The 24863-nt window shown below is 38.3% G+C and overlaps 1 protein-coding gene and 1 non-coding gene across 3 annotated transcripts in view; one reads left to right on the top strand and one right to left on the bottom strand.

Moving 5' to 3' along the window:
• The window catches only part of DIS3L2 (DIS3 like 3'-5' exoribonuclease 2), a 373784-nt gene that overhangs the window by 111434 nt on the left and 237487 nt on the right, over positions 1 to 24863 (top strand). For both annotated transcript variants that reach the window (XM_060301735.2, XM_030872348.3), the window contains exon 6: positions 11450 to 11684. In XM_060301735.2, the coding sequence (XP_060157718.1) occupies positions 11450 to 11684 (235 nt within the window). The remainder of the gene's footprint in view (positions 1 to 11449; positions 11685 to 24863) is intronic.
• LOC115852894 (U6 spliceosomal RNA) lies at positions 8003 to 8105 on the bottom strand. Its single transcript, XR_004039301.1, has one exon. It is a non-coding gene; the product is annotated as a U6 spliceosomal RNA (small nuclear RNA).

The raw sequence follows: 24863 nt of genomic DNA, 5'->3' as shown, positions 1-24863 counted from the left end.
TGTCGGAGACATTGTGTTAGGTGCTATATTAAGTATTGGCAATATAACAGTGAATAAACAGGAGAAAACGTCCCCACTTTCATGGAGCTTGTGTTTCACTGGGGAAGACTTAATAATGTAAATAAAATACCACGCTCAATAGTGGTAGGTACTGAAGAGGAAAAATAAGTAAAATAAGGGAGATATGAATTTGGGGGTGGGTTGAGATTTTAAATAGGGTGACCAAAGAAGGCTGCCTTGAGGAGGTGACTTTGAGTAAGAACTGAAGGAAGTGAGGGAGCTGTCCTTGGGAAGATCTTGGGGAACAGTGAATACATGCCTAACGTGTTCAAGGGATAGCAAAGATGCTGAGGTGGGGAATAGTTGGAGATGAAGTCAGCAGGATCACAGGGTGGGGGCAGAGATCAGGGAGGGCCTGTGCATCAGTCAGGGTGGCCATGGTGGCGATGAAGATAGAGCGATAGGATGAGCTGATGGATGTAATTGGGGGGTGGGGGGGGAGGGAGGGAGGAATTGATCCGTTGATAAGGATAACAAGATTTTGGGCCTGAATAACTGGGAAGAATGGGGACAGTTTCTTCTACTCCTGTTAACTAAATAGAAGGCACTCTTGGATTGAACTACCATAGGCAAACAAAGTTCCCAATTAACATATATATCTTTAAGAACGTCTGTAATATGTCTTTAAAATGGTAGTATCCATGATCATGTTTTAAAATGAAAGAAGCTTATTGGCAAGCCTTGTCAGGAACTCCCTGTGGAAATATCAATTGCTTTTCTTGGCTCCAGGGTTATTTCCTGAACAGTGTATTATACTTTGTCCCAAGCATGCCATTAAGGGATTTGAAAGTTTGTTAAAACATGTGTGGCAAGTGAGTACTGTCACTTAAGCCCAGCCAGAGAAGCCAGGAAACGAAAAGCGGCTCCTAGGTGGACTTCATGACATGCATTAGCTCTGAATCAGAGGCTCAGGTAGTGGGATAGGCAGGGCATTATCTCCTGTGCACAAAGCCTTCAGCTGACACTGTTGTACACAGCCCTTTCAGCAGAAAGTGCCTGTGGACATAGGCATATGTAAATCTCTTTGGAGAAGCTCCATTTTACCAAGTTGACAGCAACCCCTGCCCCAGGGGAATGTCATAGAATTTATTTGCTTGGAACAGAATTTTCCAGTGCTAATATAGACTTGTTGTCTTTATGAGATTTAAAATAGCACTCTTCAAAGATGGCTTTTATGTTCAAGGAAGGGTTTTTTATATCGGTACATAGGGAGACTATGAAATGTTTCATGCTTGGAGTTTGGGAATGTTACGTGGCGTTTTTATTTACGATTGCATTTAAATTGGTTACAGGTACTTTTGCTCCCCAGTTTTGAAATACATTATATTAATTATAAAAGGAGGGAGAAGAAAAAAACTAATTGAGTTTTAAAGTGACCGGTTTCTTGACTCTGTTGAGTTTGAGTTGCTCTTTGCGGTTGATCTGATTTACAGCTCAGTGTAGACATCCCCCCACACGCCTTCTAAGGGACAGATTGGTACTTCACACTCTGCAGAAATCAGGAAACATCCCTGGAAGCTGTGCTCACATTTTGGCTTTCTCGTCTTCAGGCATTCATGATTTTTCTAGCTAAAAATGTTTTAAATTGGTGACAGTGAACTTTATGGTTACATTTGGGTCCATATTGAAACTGGAGTTATAATTTAAATATGAAGGTCTAGAATTATTTTAGGAAAATGCATTTATTTAAATGTCTTCCAGTTTTATTCATTTGCATGCGTACTTATATTTGCTTCTTATGGTGATAAGTTTCAACTCTGATAAAATAACTGGTGGCTCGTCCCTGGTTTCCAGACAGTGTAGTAGTGGAGGGCAGTGCAGTTATCATGCAGTATCATGTAGATAAGCATCTGAATTTAGCTGGCTCTTGCTGCTTGGTAGTTATTTATTTCTTGTAATTTTTTTAGAATTCTTCTTTTACAGCCAATTCAAGTCTTTCTCATTTTCGTCAGAAGAAGAGAAAAGGAAACTAATATTTATTGAGCATGTTTTATATGCCAAGCATTTTGGGAGCCTCTGGAGAATATAAAAAATGAATGTGGTATGGTTTGCTGTCTGGTGGAAGAGAGAAATACGTAAACAAATAAATGGAATATAACTTGATCAACAAACTTATAATGAATCAATAGGTAAGGAATAGCAGTGAACAAAGGAAGGAAACAACATTTCTTAAGAGATGGGGGAGTTTAGTCAGAGAAGCAGTCACAGAAGAGCTGGATCTTGAATTTTGATTATTTGCCAGGCAGGCAAAAGATGCAGAGGTGTTTCATGCAGTGGGTGTTGGCGGGAGATGTACATGCAAAGCTCACTCTGAATCTGTTTGCAGGAAATCTCCCATACGAGTGTCCAGGACTGAGAGCTGGACTTAGAGCCCTGGATCTGTGGTCATGTCACAGCTCTGCTATTTAGTAGCTCTGGGATTGTGACATGTCTGAACCTGTTTTTTCCTGTGAGATGGAGATAATTATTCTCCTGTGTATCACCCAGGGTGGTTGTGTAGATCAAATTAGTTAATGTGTGTAAAGCACAGGGAAGATAGTGCAATATGAATGTGAAGAGTGATAATAGAAGTCTTAGTGTTTAACGTGTTCATAATTATATTTAAATTCTCTCTGCTTCACTAACTCCTGTTCCTTGTGTGTTCCTTTTCTCAGTGCTCTGTTCTCAGCTTCTGTTTTCAGAGAAGCTTTGCCTTTGCTGAACCATTGTGGTTAACTTCCTAATATGGATTTCTGTCCTCCAATACACTCTTCCCATCTCCTGATCTACATTTCCAGCTACCACCTGGATGTTCCCCATCACCTTGGACTTTCTGGTTCTAAAGACTAAATTTGTTTCCTTCTATACAGATTCACTTACAACTTTGTTCCTGGCACCTGTGCTAAGAGCTTTTCATATATTATCTCAGTTCCACAATAATCTTATGATATTGGGTACTCTTGTCCCCATTAAATATAGTGAAACTGAGGTTCAAAGAGATTACATAGCTTTGCCAAAGTGGCATAGCTACTAAGCAGCAGAGCCATGATGCAAACCCAGGTGTGTTGACTACAGTTCCTTCTCTTAACCACTTTTCCCTACTTCTCACTTTACTAACTTTACAGTAAAGACCAGACTCATTAACTTGGCATTCGGTGCTCTTCATGTTTGCTTCTTCATCCTCTTTTCTCACTCCTACTGTACATTTTCACTACTACTTGCCTTTCCTGAGGGAAAATTTGTATTTTCTTATCTCCTTGCTTTTGCATATGTGTCCTTTCCCATCTTAGTCTCCTTTTCCTGTGTTCACCTGTCAAAATCCTGAGGGATGCAGGGCAGTGTAGTGGAATAAGCCAGGGCGGGAGTTGAGTAGATCTGTTTTCTGCTTTCCCTCACAGTCTTAATCTGTTTCACAAAGGGCTGGACCAGTTTACATTTATACCAGCAAAGTGTCGCGGTACATTCTTGCTGACATTTGGTATTGTCAGGATTTTTAGTTTTTGCCTGCCTGTGGGTTTGTGGTGATATCTCATTGTGGTTTTAATTTGCATTTCTCTGATGACAAACGAGGCTGAGCAGCTTTCCATCTTTTTTGTTTATTTGGCAGTAAAGAGCCACTATTTTGTTAAGTGCCTTTAAGCCTTTTCCCCATTTCTCTGTTGGATTGTCTTTCATTGATCTATAACAGTTCTTTATATATTCTGGATTTGAGTACTTCTATGGCTTATCTTTTTAAATTTCTTTTACATTATTTTAGGATAAAAGGAAAAATTTACTTTTAATGGAGTTGAATTTATCATTATCTTCTTTCATGGCAGTGCTTTTTGGTTATGTTTAAAATGTATTTCCCTATATATTTTCTCAAATATTATTTTCTAAAATTCTGCCAGCCTTTTAGATTAGCGTCTTCCTTAGACATTTTCCATTCACATGGTTGCATCATGTCTCTGATTTAGCAAGTGTTCTTGTCTTCGAATTAGGGATATTCTAAAAGGCATTTTGCTATTCCTTTGCTAACACAGGGTTCCCCTTAAAGTACAGAAGTCATGCTACACCCACTCTCCTTTTCCAAAAGGTGTATCTCTTCTTCTCTGTGTCTCAGAGCTCAAGATTCTGGGCGTAGGCCTATTCCTTTCAGTGGTAAGCGTCTAATAGCCTCCTCTCAATTTCACCCCTAACGGTTTTCAGGGTTCCTCCCAAGTACTGCTGAAGAGGCCACATTACTGCTCTCCGCCCGCCAGAGATCGCAGCCTGTTGGAGAAAGGGGATCACCTTTTCCCCTCATTACACTGCCACACCACTCTGTCGCCCAATTTCACCTTCCAGAAGGAGACAATAGGTAGATTACAGACGTATCCATGGTAAAACTAACTTCAGGGTATATCTGACAAACATTTCTGTGTGTGTGTGTTTGTATTTGCATTTTCACTGTTTATTTTTATTAGCAGGTTATGTGATGCTCATCCTATCCCATTCATGCAACAAGACTTGAGAGTGAAAAAGTTCTGTGTGACCCAGCGATTTGGTTCCCTCACTAATCTGTTTCTGTCCTGTCCTCCAGAGACTAGACTAAATCTCCAAGGGAGAAATAATCCCAGTTGCAGCGTGCACTCAGAATAATGAGTGCAGTCAGCTGCCTCTCTCTCAGGTCTGTGGAGGAAACCAGAGGAAGTTTTAAAGTCCTCAGTTAACCAGGTCAGTAATATATCCATTCTCCTGAGGCCTCCCTCCTTTCACTCCGAGCCCAGAGCTCTCCAAAATACTGACCAACCTGAACTGGTAGCCTCCAGCACCAGACTTTTTACTCCCCTTACTCTTAAATTCTTATAGAGTACTTTCTGTCTACTTGAAGATGTGCATTTTTCTGTGGAGGAAGGAGTTATAGCTTTCTTCTGATTCTCAGCAGGATCTGCTAAACTTCAAAACTGAGGACCACTGAGCTAGACTTTTCAACTCTTTCAAGGTCAGTCCCACAGAGGAAGGCCCCTTACTTTACAGATCCAGGGAAAATTGGGCTTCTACTTTCTAATCCACATATTCGTATGTCTGGAAACTGTGCTGAAAACTCTCTTGCATCCTGATAGTCTTTTATATTCCTTTTTTCATTTTTCTACCCTTTTATCCATCAAATAATGTTTATTCATCAAATATTGAGCACCTAGATTGATTATGCAAGTTGCCATAGAATATACAGAGAGATATTATTGGTGAGCAAACAGCCTTAACAGATGAGGTAAATCACATGCATAGATACCACTAGCGTAGTGAAAAAAATGAGAAGTGCCATAGAAGAGGTGTGTATAAATTGCTTTGGGACTTTAGAAAAGGAAGAAATTACTCTGGTCTGGGGCAGGTAGCAGGGCATGAGGAGGACCTGAGAAGACTATGTGGTGGATTCTGGGTTATAGAAAATCCAAGGCATTTGGACTAGGTCTTGAGAGATGGGTAGAGTTTAGATGTGTGGAAATGTTAGATGCAGTATGCCGTCTCTGGTTCTTTATTCATTCAGATGAGACTTGAGTATATAATGTGACTTCATGGAGTTTATACTTATCAGGGAAGATAGACTCTGAACAGGTCATTTCCTACTTAATTGCTGTTCATTCATTCAACATATATTTGAGTGAGTACTAAATGCTATTCCTAACTCTTAGAATATAGCAGTGAATAAAATGGCCTCTGTGCTTATGAAACCCACATCCTAGTTGGGAGACAGAAAGTATATAATATATTGTCAGGTAAGTATATAATATATTATCAGGTAGTGATAAGTGCAGTGATGAGAAATAAAGCAGGGTAAGAAATAGAGTCATAACAGCGAGGTGGGGCTGTTTTAGTTAATGTGATCAGGGAATGCCTCTCTGAGAGGAGGATATTTGAGCAGAGACCTAACCAAAATGAAGAGAGCAATCCCTGTGAATAGCTGGGCAAAGAGTTTTCCAGATAGAGGGAACAGCAATTGTAAAAATCTCAAGATGGAAGATTTTAGTATTCTATGAATAGCGAGAAGAACTCTAGGATTGGAGTGTAATTTGCAGAGGAAGAAGTTGTAGAAAATGAGAATGCAAAAATAGATATGGGCCAGATTTGACAACACCTTGTGGCATGGTGATGAAAGGATGTTGGGAAGCTGTTGCGAGAATGACATGATCTGATTTGTTTTAAAAAGATCACTCAAAGGCTTCCCTGGTGGCGCAGTGGTTAAGAATCCACCTGCCAGTGCAGGGGACATGGGTTTGAGCCCTGGTCTGGGAAGATCCCACATGCCGTGGAGCACCTAAACCTGTGTGCCACAACTACTGAAGCCTGTGCACCACAACTGCTGAAGCCCGCGTGCCTAGAACCAGTGCTCTGCAACAAGAGAAGCTGCCGCAATGAGGAGCCTGTGCACCGCAATGAAGAGTAGCCCCCACTTGCCGCAACTAGAGAAAGTCCGCCCGCAGCAACGAAGACCCAACGCAGCCAAAAAAAAAAAAAAAAAAAAAAGATCACTCTAGTTCCTTTGGTCCAAAATAGAATTCAGGAGACCAGTTATTACAGTAGTTCTGCAAGGAGATAAAGGTTGCTTGGATTTTTATAGTAACAGTGGAAATGGCAAGAAGATATATTTTACAGGAAGTCTCTCTTGATAATTGGATGTGGGGTGTGAGAAGGAGAGAGTCAAGGGTGATGCCCCAGTTTGGTGCCATCTGCCGAGAGAGGCAGTGCTGGGAGAGGAATGGGTTCTGGTGGGGACCAAGGGTTCTCCTGTTAGAGGCGCCAGCTGACATCCAAATGAAGATGTCAAGTAGGCAATTGGATATGTGTCTGGAATTTGGGGGAAGGGTTGAGGCGAGGCATTTAATTTTTGGAGTTAATAGCATATAGAGATATTTAAAGCCATGAGACTGGATGAAATCATCTAGGGAGTGAGTGTAAATGGATCCTCTCCCTAGTGGTGTTTAACATCTTCCTCTGTTACCTATATCAGGTCAGATTTAAGTTCAAGTTAGGGGACAATACTTCACAGATGATGGTATTTACTTCCTAATTATAGTACATACACCAGTATAGTATTTACTTCCTAATTATGGTACATCAGGAAGTACTTTGGTTCTTTCTCTTTTTATGATATTTGTATTAATCAGTGGGTTCAGGTATTGTTGCTCTGGTCCATCCATTATAAAACTCCGTCCCCATCAGCATTTTGCAACCATTGATGGTCATCTTCTGCATCCATCATTTCAGTAGGGATATCAGAATGGTGATAATGAAAGTCTTTAAGTCATTCCTTCTTAGTTAGCTGAAACTCTTCTATAAAGAAGAATTTTACCTCATCAACTGTTTGGCTAACCTGAGGTACATTTTATCTAGGAAAAGTAGGATAAATGTTTAGAATTTTCTGAGGTTGACCAGAGAGAGCCCTTTCATGATGATTCCTGAGTCCTTTAGATGAGGCTCTAGTAGCCTGTGATAGCTTGCTTGTTTTTCCCATATGACAAGATCTTCCAGGTTCTTTTTTTTTTTTTTAGTTTGTTTGATTGTTTGTTTATTTATTTGTGGCTGCATCTAGTTGTGGCGAGTGGGGGCTACCCTTTGTTGTGGTGCGCGGGCTTCTCATTGCTGTGGCTTCTCTTGTTATGGTGCGCGGGCTTCTCATTGCTGTGGCTTCTCTTGTTGTGGAGCACGGGCTCGAGGCACGCGGGCTTCAGCAGCTGTGGTGCACGGGCTTAGTTCCTCCGCGGCATGTGGGATCTTCCCGGACCAGGGATCGAAACTGTGTCCCCTGCATTGGCAGGCGGATTCTTTTTTTTTTTCTATACACTTAAAATTTTTAATCCAGTACATTTTTATTCAACATTATGGCTGACATTTCATTAAGAATGAAAATGGCCGTAGCATCCTATAGCTCCAATAACTTTCAGTGCTTTAGTGATTTTTCTTTTTATTTATTTATTTATTTTTTAACATCTTTATTGGAGTAAAAAATATGGAACGCTTCACGAGTTTGCGTGTCATCCTTGTGCAGGGGCCATGCTAACCTTCTCTGTATCGTTCCAATTTTAGTATATGTGCTGCTGAAGCGAGCGTGGCAGGCGGATTCTTAACCACTGTGCCACCAGGGAAGTCCCCAGTTTCATCTTGTTTGTTTCCTTTTCTAAACTTGGGTTAGCCATTTCTCGTAGGAGTTCCACAACCCTCATTCTTAACCAATATGTGATATGGAACGGTTCTAGAGTGCCTGTTGCATCCAATGACTTTAAGGTGATCTTTTTTCCCCATAACATTTATTTTATTCTTGTTTGTACTGCGATAACAAAAATAGAATGAAAATACTTTAAAAATGCAGTGTATTAATTTATATTTTAATTATACAGTTTTGAATGACTTGATTTATTCATTAAACCCTGCTACCATACAGCATTCTTTGCTTTAGTAACTCAAAAGTGAATTTAGTGCCTAAAACACTAATTCTTGAGTATAGGTAATCTAAACCATGGAGATTATCATAAAATCAGAACTGGGTTGGTTTTGAAATGTGCTGTACAGTTAAGCTTGCTGTACTCTGGTCATTGCTTTCTACTGTGCTCTTTTTCCCATTGACTTTTCCTTGAACCTTTGTATGTGTAAGCCAAAGCGTAATTCTTAATATGTAGGTAGGTAGAATCGTGGTGATTACAGAATTCTCTTTATATTTTACTCACACACATATACATACATACAAAGACTACCTTTCACTGTGGGATAGTTGAGCCTTCAATTGTTTTTTTTTTTTTTGCGGTACACCGGCCTCTCACAGTTGTGGCCTCTTCCGTTGTGGAGCACAGGCTCCGGACACGCAGGCTCAGCGGCCATGGCTCACGGGCCTAGCCGCTCCGCAGCATGTGGGATCTTCCCGGACCGGGGCACGAACCCGTGTCCCCTGCATCGGCAGGCGGACTCTCAACCACTGCGCCACCAGGGAAGCCCAAGCCTTCAAATTTTATAAAGTCAGAATTCTGGTTACCCTCTAATATTTTCTCCTTGGTCTGTGGGAACCAAATCCTTTCTGAAACCGTTAGCAGAAGAAATAAATACATAATAGAAAGTAAAGGCCTGGAACCTTTGTTTAACATCTTTCCAGAAGACTGCATTTTACCTCATATTCTAACTGTAGCATGTCAGTTGTTTTCTTTCACCCCTGCCCCCAGCTCTCTTCTTTCTGAGATAAAGTTTGTATGGGATGACACGTAAAAAAGAACAGTAGACCAGCGATTGTGTTGTAGCCACTGTGCTTTAGACGTAGGGTATGCACATGTACCTCCTGCCTGTGCTTTGGGCTGTTCTGACAGTGCCCAAGGTTGTGTTAATTCTTTGAGGATGGTCAAGGGCAGATCTTCCTAAATGTTATTGAATTTGCTCGGCACATTTAAGGAAATTGAATGGATTTGCTGATTTGAGTGATGTCAGATTTCTTTTTCTTCTCTAATTTGTCAGTGAATTCTGTTTTTTGAATGATATATTTTGGGTCAGGTATGAAACCAGGATTCGTGTTTCAAGGCAGAAGTGCAGGAGAGCTGGTTTTGTAATTGTATATTAATCTAAAACTTAGCTGTTGCTTCACTCTTATGTTCTCATGCAGGAAGGGGCCTAAGGGGAATCTTTTTAGAGATTTCTGGCTTAGCCAATTGAACTTTTTTTTAACTGTTAAAGAAAAGGAGCCTTGTTTGTTTGGAAATAATGAACAAATGTGGAAATAATGAACAAATTAATGAATGAACAAATGAATAAATCAGTGAGTCTGACAAGAGTCAGATTCCTGTTATCACATTTTCATGAAGTCATATTTTAAAACTTTGGGAATATACTTTTAGAGTCTGTGTTCTGATTGTGTGAATATCTTTGTAATCTTTTACTTTGATTTTCTGGGTGGATATTATAATATTCATTGGGGACAGTTATGTTAATTGGAATCTGTGACATTATAATGTTTGGAGAAAGATTTCTTTTAATAACCTTTTGTGCGTTGTATAAAATGAAGATCTTTCATTAAGCATGATCTTTGTGTGATCTAATTTGAACGTTAATCTGGTTTGTTGAAAGCAGGCATCTAATTTGAAACCCCAGAGTTAAAGTCAGAAAAATATTGGACTTCTCAATTATAAGCACATAGAGAAACTGCTAGAAGCTCACTCACTTCATTCAGATCTCTGCTCAAATGTCGCTTCATCCAGGAGGCATCCTCCCTAACCACCCTACTGGTAAACTAGCCTCAGTTTCCAATAACCAGCATTTTCATATTATATATTTTTTTCACTAGCACTTACCATTATTAGACTTTTGATTGTGTGCACCGCTGCATCCTTGCCACCTAGAACAGTGCCTTACACCGTGAAAGTTACTCCGTACGATTTGTTGAATGAGTAAATTGTTCACCATCTGTCTCCTCACTATAAAATGTAGGCCTCATGAGGGTGCCTGGCATGAGGCTGGCCTTCCAGCATTTGTTTGAAAGAACGAAACGAGTGTGCTACCAATAGTGATCCAATTCAAATACACACACACGTATGTATGATCACATCTTGATTATATGTTTAAATTGCACATAGATTTCTCATCCAGAAATAGATTATTAGAAGGATATGGTGTTCTAAGTAACATTTAGAACCTACAAAATCTGCTGTCTTTTTTGCTAATATAGATGGGCAGATTTACATATAGGGTCACCTTTTTTTTTTTTCAGTGACTAAGTAACACTGGTGTATGTTAATATTGTGCCCATAGAAATCAAAGGGTACTGTCATATGAGTGTCATGTGACTAACTCACTGAATGGATTAGTAGTGGATTCTTTTCTCCTATTTGCTTCATTTTTGTTAAATTGAAAATTTTTGACATATTGTGTAATGCTTATTCTTATTTCTAGTGTAAATGTCTATCAGTTGTGTGCTTTCTATATTGATCTCAGGCCTCAAAATGGAGAATTAAGGGTTTATATTTTTTATGGGAACATTTTATAAACTCTTGTTCACACTTAATTTTTTTTCTATTTCATCTTACATTCTTGTGGTTTCATTTGGGAACACAGTGACAAACTATGTTGAGTTCTTTTATCATTTCCCAGCGTACTAGTTGGTCCCATGTGATGGACACTTTGTGAAGCAGTGTGGTACTTCTGGTATTCAGGGCCTTTGTGGGAGAGAGGATGAAAATATACATCAGAAAAATAGAAGTGGATGTAGCATTAATCTTGGGCATCTTGAAGAGCTGGATTGATTGTAAGGTAATCTGTGCATCTGGAAAATAAAGATTCTTTGTCAAACTACATGGTGAGTGTCCAGTGCTTCTGAATGTGCAGTTTTTTCCTTAGGAAAGAAAAATGAAAAAAGAAAAATCTGCACTTTCCCATTTTTCCCTCCAGTGATTTAGCAGAACTTTTCTCTTTTCTTCAGGTAATTAAACCAGAGAGCAATGACAAAGAAACAGAAGGTGCCTATGAATCAGATCTCCCTGAGGAGCTCTGTGGAAGCCATCTCCTGCAACAGTCCCTGAAAGGCTATAATGACAGTCCTGATGTCATTATAGAGGCTCAGTTTGATGACAGCGACTCAGAAGATGGACATGGCAACATGCAGAATGCTCTGGTTGATGGTGTTAAGAAACTCTCAGTTTGTGTTCATGAAAAAGGTGAGTTCCGGACTGATCTCCGACGTTTTATTTTAGTAGATTGTTTTAAGTATTGGAATTCTCTCTGTGCTACAGAATTAATCACACAATACAGTTGGTATCTTTCCAGTTTCTAACCTGTGGCAGCTTTTAGGAAAGGGGGATCTTTGACAGGCTTCCAGCTGCTGTTTGTGAGGAGGGGACAAATGCTGCTGGTGATTTGTGTGGTCAGTGGTTGCTGTTGTCATTTCCTAATGGGTTTTGCATTGTGTTGATAGCTAACCTTGAAATTTCCTGTGATGAGCCCAATCCCACCCTGTGGTTGATATGAACATAATTACACCAAACTAAAATCCTTCCAAAGAAAGCACTTCGTTTTACCCTGGATTTTGCTTTAATTTTAACTTGGTACATTTCATCCTCAGTGGTGAATAGATCACCTTAAATTTGATAAGTAGATTATCTTTACAAAGTGTTTTGATTGTAAGCTTTTAAAAAAGCCAGTCTTGGGGCTTCCCGGGTGGCGCAGTAGTTGAGAATCTGCCTGCTAATGCAGGGGACACGGGTTCGAGCCCTGGTCTGGGAGGATCCCACATGCCGCGGAGCAGCTAGGCCCGTGAGCCACAACTACTGAGCCTGCACGTCTGGAGCCTGTGCTCTGCAACGAGAGGCCGCGATAGTGAGAGGCCCGCGCACCGCGATGAAGAGTGGCCCCCGCTTCCCACAACTAGAGAAAGCCCTCGCACAGAAACGAAGACCCAACACAGCAAAAATAAATAAATTAAACTCCGACCCCCAACATCTTCAAAAAAAAAAAAAAGAAGCCAGTCTTATTTTCTCTGATCAAAATTTAAGCCATGGGTCCCCTGGATACTGAAAAAAGCAATTGCAAGCACATAGGCGAAGAGCTGTGACCAAGGGCCCTACCTGACTGCAGTCTGGAAAACTTAAGGGAAAGTAGCAATGAAAATTGGAATATTTCAATGTATAGATTTCTAGGAGGTTTTAAGTGCAGGGAATATGTTTTCTAGCCAGATTGATTTTTATGTATGTTATGAAATGGAAAATATTGACCTGGTTAGGCCAACTAGATTATGAGGGTTTTTTTATCAGGAAGAAGTTTCTGGCACAGTCCCCACGAAAGGCTAGAAGAAATGCCAGATTACTAAAGGAGGATGTTCAGCAGACACCCTGTGATAGGGACTGGTGAGCACAGTTCTCTGACATCCTGAAGAAAGCTGGAGGTGATTTCAGGAAGTGACTGCATAAGGATCACTCTGTGTCTTCACTGCTGATGAGGTAGTGATCTCGGGCAGCGAGCACTTTCTAAAAGCATGTGTCACTTTCTGGTGCCAAGTGCTACTCATTCAGAAGGACTTCCCGACTTTGAAATTCTATCTGAATGAAGAGGCTACTGCTTCCTCACTGCCCCACCTCACTGCTGACCTGAGGGCACCCAGGTTCTTTTGTTTTTGTGGCCTGCTTAGATAACTAGTGGTTCCACTGTTCAGGGCACAGCCAATGTCATTTGGATGTTATTCCTTGAAAATTCCTTCTTCTGATGTTTCTTCTTTCTTCCTGTAAAAACAGTTTAATAACCAGGACCCTAAATAGCCAAATCCTCATCTGCAAGGTCACCAAGGGAGAGAGATATTTGAAGGACAAAGCCAGGGGAAGGAGTACTTTAAAACTTACTGGGTATTTGGCCCAAAACTACTTTGTGGAAACCTAGCTCAGGTGATTGAACTTGGAAGACCTCAGCAGCCTCTTTCCTCTAGGTTCCAAGTTGAAGGGATGAGATGCTTCAGTTTCTCATTAGTGATTGGTACCAATACAAGGGCAAGGAAATATTGATGGATGGAAGTGATGGCAGAATTGATGCCCAGGGTGGATATTAATAATTCACTTTATCCTTTGTTTGGGAAATTCTCATGCCAGACGTACTCTTGATTTGTCCTCTGTTGTAATTTTCCTCCATCTCTGTTGCAGGTAAGTGTCACTGAGTGCTTTACAAGTCCACCGTATGCAGTTTTTTTCCTTACTGTTTTTATGGTCTTCGTATGCTACTGTTATTTATATTGCTTCCTTACTGGCCCTGACTGAAGGAACAGCCTTAATCCTTCCCTCAGAATCTGGTACCAATTTCTCTTTCCTGCTAGCCTCTAAATAGAGAGTTTTGAAACCACATGGCTGTTTCTCATTTCTTGCCCTCTTGATATTTAGGAAAATTGCAATTTGCTTTTTTAAAAATCATGGTGTTTTTAAGGATATTTCAACCAGCTTCTCTTCTCTGGATAATATAAAATCTGGTTACAAGTTAGGATGTTAGTTCTTTTTGCACCATTTAAGGGTTTGAAATTTGTTATTAAAACAAACCATAACCTTAAGAACATCATAAACTTTTCCTAAGACTTCTAGAAAGGTTCATTGCTTTGTGTTGTAATTGCAAATGGATTATTAATCCTAGTTCACACCTGTGTGCAAAAGAGTGATTTTTGTTTGAATATCATGTTTCTTTTACCCAAAGCAAACATGACATATTACATATGTCTACTTAGTATATCCCTTTTTGCCCGGGAAACATTCGTATCTTTACCATAACTACCAATTTCTCTGGTAATTGAGCAGGTAACCCCAGCTGTATGCAGCAAATGCCTATCATTGCATTCAGAGAAAAGTTTCTCCGGGCATCTCAGACCTACACAATAGTTTCTTCTAGGAAGACCACATGGATCTGGATCATCCTCAGACCTTGAGAGAATAGGCCAAAGACCTGGGCCCCTTTTGTAGGTCCAGCCCCACAGCCTCCCAAGGCTGAGCTTTTACCACTTCCCAGGCAATGGCATTGTTGTCAGCATAGAAAACTGCCATCTGTGTCAAGACCGGGGACAACCCAAATAAATATTCTTTGGTATCGAGTATTTGAATAACGATTGCCTGATTAGCAAACTCCAAAGGATAAAAAAACATCATGACTAATTGGTACAGTAGCTCTTTATCATACATCTTTGGGAACTTTAAGAACAGTTTTGGCCATCTGAGTCTTGGCGATGCTGACCTAATCAGGTTGTGATGTACTTTTCCTGTTCTCTACCTTAGTAGGGTCTGTCAGAGATCTTGTTCAGCTTTCTGGTCTGGAGAGAAGCTTCTGCCAGTACCCTGATGACTGAACATGGGTTTGAATGTAGAGTCAGTGACCCTCTAAGTTCTCACTTTTGTCTCTGGCCACCTTCAGCTCTTTTTTTGAAGGGAGAATCCACATGGAATCCTTGTTCCCTTCCGAGGTTTGAATCGATCTATTACTGCGCCTCCTGGGGCCTGCCCAAGTCAACCTTAGGAGTCAGGAAGAGCCCTTTTTTTCACACTTAAAATTCATCTCCTTCCAGCAACAGGCCTATTCATTGCCTAGGTTTAAGCTCGCTTTCCTTGGATAAAAAGTAACCGTATTTCCCTTTGGCTGAGAAAAGCAGATCCATATGATTATTCTCCTGTGATACTTTGGGGTTACTGAAATGCCAAGAACCCGTACTCCTGACTGTCTAGAAACCCTTCTTTCTCCGAGCTAATTTTTTTCATTTCCTTTCTGCTAGTGTTTCCAGATTCTGAGATCAAATCTTTCTTATGTTTTTGTTTCCTAGCTCTCCACTGTGTATAATGATGATTAATATAATTAGAAGACAGTTATGTTTGCTTCAGAAATTATATTAAAAATTAAATATAAGGCAGTTTCCCATCAACCACAATTTTTGGGCAATGTTTTGTGCCAGTGTTTTAAAGTATTTTTTTGTTTTTAAAAAAGAGTAAAGCCTTGTCCAGACCTATGTTAGAAGGATACAGTGGGAATTTTTGCTTCCCTGTCTTTTATTTATTTATTTTTAGCTGCGTTGGGTCTTCGTTGCTGCACGCGGGCTTTCTCTAGTTGTGGCGAGTGGGGGCTGCTCTTTGTTGCAGTGCGCGGGCTTCTTGTTGCGGTGGCTTCTCTCGTTGCCGAGCACAGGCTCTAGGCGCGCAGGCTTCAGTAGTTGTGGCACGTGGGCTCAGTAGTCGTGGCTCACGGGCTTAGTTGCTCCGCGGCATGTGGGATCTTCCCGGACCAGGGTTCGAACCCGTGTCCCCTGCATTGGCAGGCGGATTCTTAACCACTGCACCACCAGGGAAGCCCTTCCCTGTCTTTTAGACTGAGTGGGTGATGCATTCATATCATGTGTGATTCAGGTAGAGACAGATGGTCAGGACCTCCAATGTCTAAGACCTGTGCTAGACCAGCCATTCCTCCCTGTGAAGTCCATTATGGTTTATTACAGGATATTGAATATAGTTCCCTGGGCTAATACAACAGGACGTTGTTGTTTATCCATTCTGTATAAAATAGTTTGCATCTGCTAATCCCAAACTCCCAATCCTTCCCTCCCTTCCCCTACCTCCCCCTTGGCAACCGCAAGTCTGTTCTTTATGTCTGTGAGTCTGTTTCTGTTTCGTGGAAGTTCATTTATGTCATATTTTAGATTCCACATATAAATGATGTCCTATGGTATTTGTCTTTCTCTTTCTGATTTACTTCGCTTAGTATGATAATCTCTAGGTCCATCATGTTGCTGCAAATGGCATTATTTCACTCTTTTTTATGTCTGAGTAGTATTCCATTGTGTGTGTATGTGTGTGTGCATACCACATCTTTTATATCCATTCATCTGTCGATGGACATTTAGGTTGCTTCCATGTCTTGGCTATTGTAAATAGTGCTGCTATGTAAATAGAGGTGCATGTATCTTTTTGAATTATAGTTTTGTCTGGAATATGCTCAGGAATGGGATTGCTGGATCATATGGCAACTCTTTTAGTTTTTTAAGCAGCCTCCATAGTGTTCTCCGTAGCAGCTGTACCTATTTACATTCCCACCAGCAGTGCAGGAGGGTTCCCTTTTCTCCACACCCATGAAGCTTCTTTTACCTTCTCATTCCTGCCAATAGTTAGAATTATTCAGCTTTCTAGTTTTTTATACTCTAGAGATTAAGTTCTGTAAATTGCCTTTTCATATTGTTTGCCCGTTGTTCCATCATAGTTACTGTTCTGTTGTTGATTTGCAGGCAGTTCTTATCTATTCTCTATAATAATCCCTTTTCCACTTTAGGCATCACAAATATCTTCTACCATTCTGTCCTTTAGTCATTTGTCTATTAACTTTATGGTGTTTTTCACTGAACAAAAATTCTTAATTTTTCTGTGATAAAATTAATCATATACTTTATGGGTTTTTTTTTTTTTTAGTTTTTTGCATATTCCTAGGTCACATAGATGTTTTCTCATACAGTCTTTTATTAACTCCACAGTTTTGCCTTTTGCTGAACTTCATAAAGCTGATTCTTTATTGATTGAGAGTATCATTTGGTTTCTCTCCTTTAAATGTATTTTTGTTATTGAACGATCCTTGAATTCCTAGGATAACTCCTACTTAATCCCAATATATTATTATTTTTTAAGTACAATATTGGATTTACTTAGGTAATACATAGTGTAGGATTTTTTTGTATCATGTTAAACGGACCTATCATTTTCTTATCATTATCTGGTTTTTACAGTCAAGATTATATTAGCTTCATAAAATGTCCTGGTCATTTTTTTTTTAATTTTTATTGGAGTATAGTTGCTTTACAATGTTGTGTTACTTTCTGCTGTACAGCAAAGTGAATCAGTTATACGTATACGTTTATCCCCTCTTTTTTAGATTTCCTTCCCATTTAGGTCACCACAGGGCACTGAGTAGAGTTCCCTGTGCTGTACAGTAGGTTCTCATTTATCTATTTTATACATAGTAGTATATATATGTCAATCCCAATCTCCCAATTCATCCCACCACCACCCCTTTCCCCTTGATATCCGTAAGTTTGTTCTCTACATCTGTGTCTCTATTTCTGCTTTGCAAATAAATTCGTCTGTACTGACGGTTTACTATTTCCCCAGAATAGCTTGTATAAGACAGGAGTTACATTGTAAAGCATACTCCAATAAAAGTTAATTTAAAAAAACAGGAATTAAGTCTGCCTTAAAATTTGGTAGACCTCATTGTAAAATTTTCTGCACCTGCTGTTTTTCAGAAGGCGAGATCTTTGCTCTTTCAGTCTCTTTTATACTGATTGGTCTGTTCAGTCTCTCTTTTTGATGCCAATTTTGGCATAACTGAAGGGCAATTTATCCATTTGAATTTATGATCACATAGATATTCCTAATACTCATTAATATTCTTTAATTATTAAAATGACTCCTTGTGTTGGTATTTTTGCCTCCCTTTTCGTTCTGTATTTTAATTGTTTGACTCTTCTCTTTTTTCTTAACTCTTGCTTGCCAAAGATCTATCTTATTAATCTTTTCAAGGAACATGATTTTTGGTTGTGTTATTTTTCTGTTTATTGTTGATGATGTTGTTCTGTATATCATTGATATTTGCCCTTATCTTAGTTATTTATTCCTTACTTGGGGGCGTTGCTTTTTTGTCCTTTTCCCAACTTCTTGAGTTGAATATGTCTTTTCGACTTCTCTTGTTTCCTTTGAAATATTTTTAAAGTTATAAAATTCCCTCTAAATACTTCTTTTGCCATACCTAGGATATACCTAGGTATATTTTTGTATACATGCATACCCAGATATGTATTTACACATAATAATCACTGATACTTATTGAACATTTACTGCGTGCTAGGCCCTAAGTACTTTATAATTATTCCTCATGACATTTAATTATTTAATTCTTATAGCATATGCAGTATATGTTCTGCCTATGTTCTCTTCTAGGAGTTTTATGGTTTTGGATCTTACCTTTAGGTCTTTAATCCATTTTGAATTTATTTTTGTGTATGGTTTGAGGAAATGTTGTCATCTCATTCTTTTACATGTGGCTGTCCAGTGTTCCCCGCACTACTTACTGAAGGACTGTCTTTTATCCATTGTATATTCTTGCCTCCTTTATCACAGATTAATTGATCATAGGTGCATGGGTTTACTTCTGAGCTCTCTGTTCTGTTCCATTGATCTATATGTCTGTTTTTATGTCAGTACCGTGCTGTTTTGATTACTGTAGATTTGTAGTATAGTCTGAAGTCAGCGAGGGTGGTACCTTCAGCTTTATATTCTTTTTTTCCCAAGATTGCTTTGGCAATTTAGGGTCTTAAAGTCTGTGGTTCAGTATACAATTCAGGATTATTTGTTTTAGTTCTGTGAAAAATGTCATGGGTATTTTAATAGGAATTGCATTAAATCTATAGATTGCTTTGGTTAGTCTGGCCATTTTAACAATACTAATTCTTCTAATCCAAGAGCGTGGAATATCTTTTCATTTCTTTGTATCACCTTCTACTTTCCTTCATCAGTGTTTTATAGTTTTCACAGTATAGGTCTTTAATCTCTTTGTTTAAGTGTATTCCTAGATATTTTATTCTTTTTGATGAGATTGTGAATGGCATTGGTATTTTTTTTCTTTCTCTTTCTGATAGTTCATTATTCGAATATAGAAAAGCAACAGATTTCTGTATATTAATCTTGTATCCTGTAACATTACTGAATTCACTTATTAGTTGTAATAGTTTTTTTTTGAGACATTCAAGTTTTCTGTATATAGTAGCAATATCGTCTGCAAATAGTGACAGTTTTACTTTTTCCCTTCCAATCTGGATGCCTTTTGTTTCTCTTTCTTGTCTGATTGCTGTGGCCAGGACTTCCAATACTGTGTTAAATAGAAGTGGCGAGAGTGGGCATACTTGTCTTGTTCCTGATTTTAGAGGAAAGGCTGTCAGCTTTTCACCATTGGGTATGATGTTAGCTGTGAATTTGTCATAAATGGCCTTTATTATGTAGATATATGTTCCCTCTCTACCACCTTTGATGAGAGTTTTTATTATGAATGGATATGGAATTTCATCAACTACTTTTTCTGTGTCCATTAAGATGATTATGTGATTTTTATCATTTTTGTTAATGTGCTGTACCACATTGATTTGCAAATATTGAACCATCCTTGTGTCCTTGGAATACATCCCACTTGATTATGCTGTATGATCCTTTGTATATATTGTTGGATTTGGTTTGCTAATATTTTGTTGAGAATTTTTGCATCTATGTTCATCAAAGATATTGGCTTGTAATTTTTTTTTTTTTTTTTTTTTTGGTAGTGTCTTTGGTTTTGGTATCAGGGTAATGGTGGCCTCACTGAGTGAATTTGGGAGCGCTCTGTCCTCTTCAATTTTTGGAATAGTTTGAGGAGGATAGGTATTAGCACTTCTTCATATGTTTGGTAGAATTCCCCTATGAAGCCATCCGGTCCTGGGCTTTTGTTGGCTGTGAATTTTTTAAATTACAAATTCAATTTCACTACTAGTGATCAGTCTATTCATATTGTCTGTTCTTGATTTAGTCTTGGCAGGTTGTATGTTTCTAGAAATTTGTCTGTTTCTTCGAGGTTATCCAGTTTGTTGGTGTATAACTGTTTGTAGTATTTCCTTATGATTTTTTGTATCTCTGTGGTATTGGTTGTTATTGCTCCTCTTTCATTTCTAATTTTGTTTATTTGGGTTCTCTCTCATTTCTTCTTGGTGAGTCTGGCTAGAGGGTTATCAGTTTTGTTTGTGTTTTCAGAAAACTAGCTCTTGGTTTCATTGATCTTTTCTGTTGTTTTTTTGGTCTCTATTTAATTTCCTCTCTGATCTTTATTATTTCTTTCCCACTGCTGACTTTGGGTTTTGTTTGTTCTTCTTTTTAGATGGTAGGTTAGGTTGTTTATTTCAGATTATTCTTGTTTCTTGAGGAAGGCCTTTATCACTCTAAACTTCCCTCTTAGAACTGCTTTTGCTGCATCCCATAGAGTTTGTGTTTCCGTTTTCTTTTGTCTCGAGGTATTTTCTGATTTCCCCATTGACCCATGTTGTTTAGTGTTTACATGTTTGTGCTTTTCCCATTTTTCTTTCTGTAATTGACTTGTAGTTTCATACTGTTGTGGTTGGGAAAAATGCTTGTTGTAATTTCTGTGCTCTTAAATTTGTTGAGACTTGTTTTGTGGCATAGCATGTGATTTATCCTGGAGAGTATTCCTTGTGTTCTTGAAAAGAATTTGTATTCTGCTGCAAACAACTTTATTTAAACCTGTGATTCTCAAGTTATTTGGTCTCAGGACACTTCTGTGTTCTTAAGAATTATTGAAGACTCCAAAATGCTTTTGTGTATGTAGGTTATATCTATCAATATTTCTGTATTTAAAATTAAAACAAAGAAAGCCTTAAAATATTGCAAAATAAGTGTACTTACTTCTAGTTGTGTTTCTGTGTACATTTAAGGAGAACTTCAGATTTTAAAATAATGATTTATTGGGCATCAGTGAGGTTAATGATGTATAGTAGATAAAACCATAGTCAAAATACTGAGGAGAAAAATGGAATTAACTTCTAAAATATACTTGTTTGTACTTTAAATTGATAATCTTAGAAAATTCTAGAAAACACAAGAATACATAAGCACACATTCTATTGTTCATTAGAGCAGGGATTAGCAAAGGTATTCTGTAAAGGACCACATAGTAAATATTTCCAGCTTTGTGGGATACACCAGAGACAGAGACTTCTGTGTCACAACTACTCAACTCTGTTTTTGTAGCCTGAAAGTGGCTGTGGAGAATATGTAAATGAGTGGACATGGCTGGATTTGGCCTGTGGGCCAGTTTAGTTTGCTGACCTCTACTTTACAGACATGAGAAAATGAGAGTGAAAGGGACAAATAATGTCTTAGTATTATTATGAAAAGAGTCTTGACCTTGTGGGCCTTTGGCAGGATCTCAGACCACAATTGGAGAACCACTGGTTTAAGCTACTGAAATTGATAGTTGATGCTGAACAAGACTTTAATGAATGTTTTAATTATTTACTGTTAGGAAATGCAACACGCTAATTAAAATAGTTTGGGTAAAAATCTGTTGCCTCAATTTTTGCTCAATTGTGGGGTCTTTTTTGGGGACTGTGCCCTGTTTTGCTGTTTTGACTATAGTATGGTCTATGTATGTCTTAGTTTATCAAACCTATTCACAATGTGAATTTTGAATCTTACATCTTCTTAATATGTTTAATAGTTTATATATAGCATTATTGCACATTAGAAAAAACTTGAGTATTAGAAAAAAAACATTGAGTATTTTGTGTTCTTTAGTATTAATTTGAAAGGAATTTTTTCCAGCAATTTCCTACATGTAATTGTTGATATATAAGAAAGCTTTTGGGGTTGTTTTGTGTATCTTTAAACTGGATACCTTAATGAATGCTCTTATTATTTCCAATAATTTTCTAGTTGGTGGCTTTGATTTTCTAGGTATAAAACAATTTTATCTGCAGATAATAATTTTGTCCCTAACTTTCTAATTTGTGCTTCTCAGTTTTTCCTCATGTCATTGGCCATTGCTTTAAGAACTGTATTACATAATAGTGGTGATTGCCTTCTTCTGGACTTTAATAGGAATGCTTCCAGTATTAAACCCTCAAGCACAGTGCTGGTTGTTGGCTTCAGACCTAGTTAACCAAGTGTCCCTTTTCTTTTTTAACTAAAAGTTTCTATTGGGAATGGATATTGAAGTTTTCTTTCAAGTGCCTTCTGAGCTTCTTCAAGATTTTGTTTTTTTTCCCCTTTGGCTTGTTTACTTGATGACACATAATGTTGAATAATTCTTGCATCCCTCATACAGCCATGACTCTCACTTGGTCGTGGTGTGTAGCATGTTTTAACATGTAACTCAGTTCTGTTTGCTGATATTTATTTATGATTTTTGGATTTAAAATACAAAATGTGTGATTTGTCTGCAGTTTCTTCTTATTGTGCTGTCTTTTTTGTGTTTTGGTATCAGGCTCTATTAACTTTTTGGGAAGAACTGGGGACCTTTCTTTTTCTCACTGCTTTGGAGCAGTCAGAATAGCATTGAGAATGATCAAGTGTTCTCAATACTTGAAGCATTTAAAGAACGCATGGTTGGAACATGGGCTAGGGCTTTCCTTAGCTGGCAGCTTTCTCCATGTGTAATGATTATTTTGTTTCTGTAGGGTTTTTTCCCTCTTCTTGCATTAATTTTGATAATGCAAAATTAAAATTATATTTTCCAGGAAAATCATACATTTTCGCCACCTATTCTAATATTTTAGAATAGAGTTGTACGAAGTTTTTTCAATTAATTTCCTCTGCATCTATAATCAAACCTTTCAGTTTTCCCCTCATTTTTTATTACACTAGGAAGTGACTTGTCTGTTTAATTTTTAGTAGAAACTTATTTCTACTATTTTTATTTATTGTAAGTAATCTCTACCTTTATCTTGTATTCCTAAGGACTTTCTTTTAAACATGTTAAGTCTGAGGTGGTCATGTATAGTTGGAAATGTAGGTTGAAGTTGACGTCAGAGATTGGATTGGAAATGTAGTTTAAAGCGTCATCGGCATCTGTTTAGGTCCTTGAAGAACCCCTCTATTCTAAGAGTTTCTTTAAGGGACTGTCAGAGGACGGGGGCCTACCTGTTCTCTTCTGCCACCTGAGTTTCCCTCCTTGAAAGCAATAAATATTATCACACTATTCCCTGCCCTACACTCTCTATAAGAAACAGAAACTCTTGTGGTTTTAAAAATCTTTTGTGTGTGTGATAAAATATATATAGCACCAAATTTGTCTTTTTAACCATTTTTAAGTTTACAATTCAGTCCCATTAATTACATTCATGATGTTGCACAGCCATTACTATTATCTAGTACTATTCCCACACGTTTTTTTATCATGCTAAACAGAAACTCTGTAACCATTAAACAACTCCCCATTTCACCCGCCTCAGTCTCTGCTAACCACTAATCTACTTCCTCTCTATAAATTGTCTCTTCTTGATATGTCATGTAAGTGGAGTCATACAATATTCCTCCTTTTGTGTCTGGCTTATTTCATTTAGCATAATGTTTTCAAGGTTCATCTATGTTGTAGCATGTGTCAGAATGTCATTCCTTTTCATGACTGAGTAGTATTTCATTATATTGAATATACCACATTTTGTTTATCCATTCATGTTGATGGACACTGGTTTGTTTCCACCTTTTGGCTATTGAATAGTGAGTAATGCTGAAATGAACATTGGTGAGCAAGTATCTGAGTTCCTGTCTTCAATTCCATTGAAATTATACCCAGTAGTAGAATTGCTGTGTCATATACTTAGCTGTTTGAGAAATGTGGGTGTTTTTAAAGGAATTTTTAAATTGTTAAATACATAGTTATTAGAAGGGTTATCAGAGATAGAAAACCATGATGAATTATAACAATCTTGAAAAAATAATATTTGTTCTTTACTGAAATATGATCGAAGCTTGTCCAGTTCTTTCTCTGGCTTGTCATTTTCACCTTCTCCTCTTCTCATTTTTTATCATTGAGTCAGTCCTACCTATTTTCTCTTTGATGTATCAACAGACCTAGGGAGCTTGGGTTTCAGAACATTTTTCTAACATTACAAGTAATTTATTTTCTAGAATATACTCTGCCCCAATCCATTCCTTACAGCACCTAGGAATAGACATGCCTGTCAGCCTTCTTGCTAGTACTTTAACACCAAATTATTGGAATAGAAATTTAAATAAAAGCAAATAATCTATATTAAATGTAGTTCATGCTGTTACCTGGAAACAGAAGTTCCCAGGCCTCTAATATGTCTGTCACTGTGTGTGCCTGCCCTTCTCCTCAGTAGAGGTGAATGAAGACTTGAAGGTCTCTGGAGCCACCCCCCGTGCCCATGGTTCTTTTAGCATCTTTGCAGTATTGCACTCTTGATTCTCTTGCTTGCTGTCCACTTTTAGCTTTATACTTGGCTCCCTGAATTACTTAATAATCTACTTTTGGGGGGGCTTACTGGTAATAAAAATGTAGATCAGCATCTTTGTGTGATGGTATCATTTTCTCCTTATTTCCAGTCACCCTTGGAATCTTTCTTCTAAGTCTGTCTACTCATCCCTCTCTCTGGTACTTTCCAGGTCAGGCTAGTCTATGCTAGTGACGAGGGTCATATCTGTTTACAGTTGCATTACTATAGAAATCATAAAATTCTGGACCTACATGAGTCCTACAAGATCAGGTACTCTCCTTGACGGGTGTTAGTCCACCCCTCGGGGCTTCCAGTGGAGTACTTCACATTATTTATAAATATTTCATGACACTAA

The sequence above is a fragment of the Globicephala melas genome, chromosome 7, assembly GCF_963455315.2.
Source record: "Globicephala melas chromosome 7, mGloMel1.2, whole genome shotgun sequence".
NCBI classification, from domain to species: Eukaryota; Metazoa; Chordata; class Mammalia; order Artiodactyla; family Delphinidae; genus Globicephala; species Globicephala melas.
The sequence above is the reverse complement of the archived record's forward strand: the minus strand, read 5'-3'. Positions and strand labels throughout refer to the sequence as shown.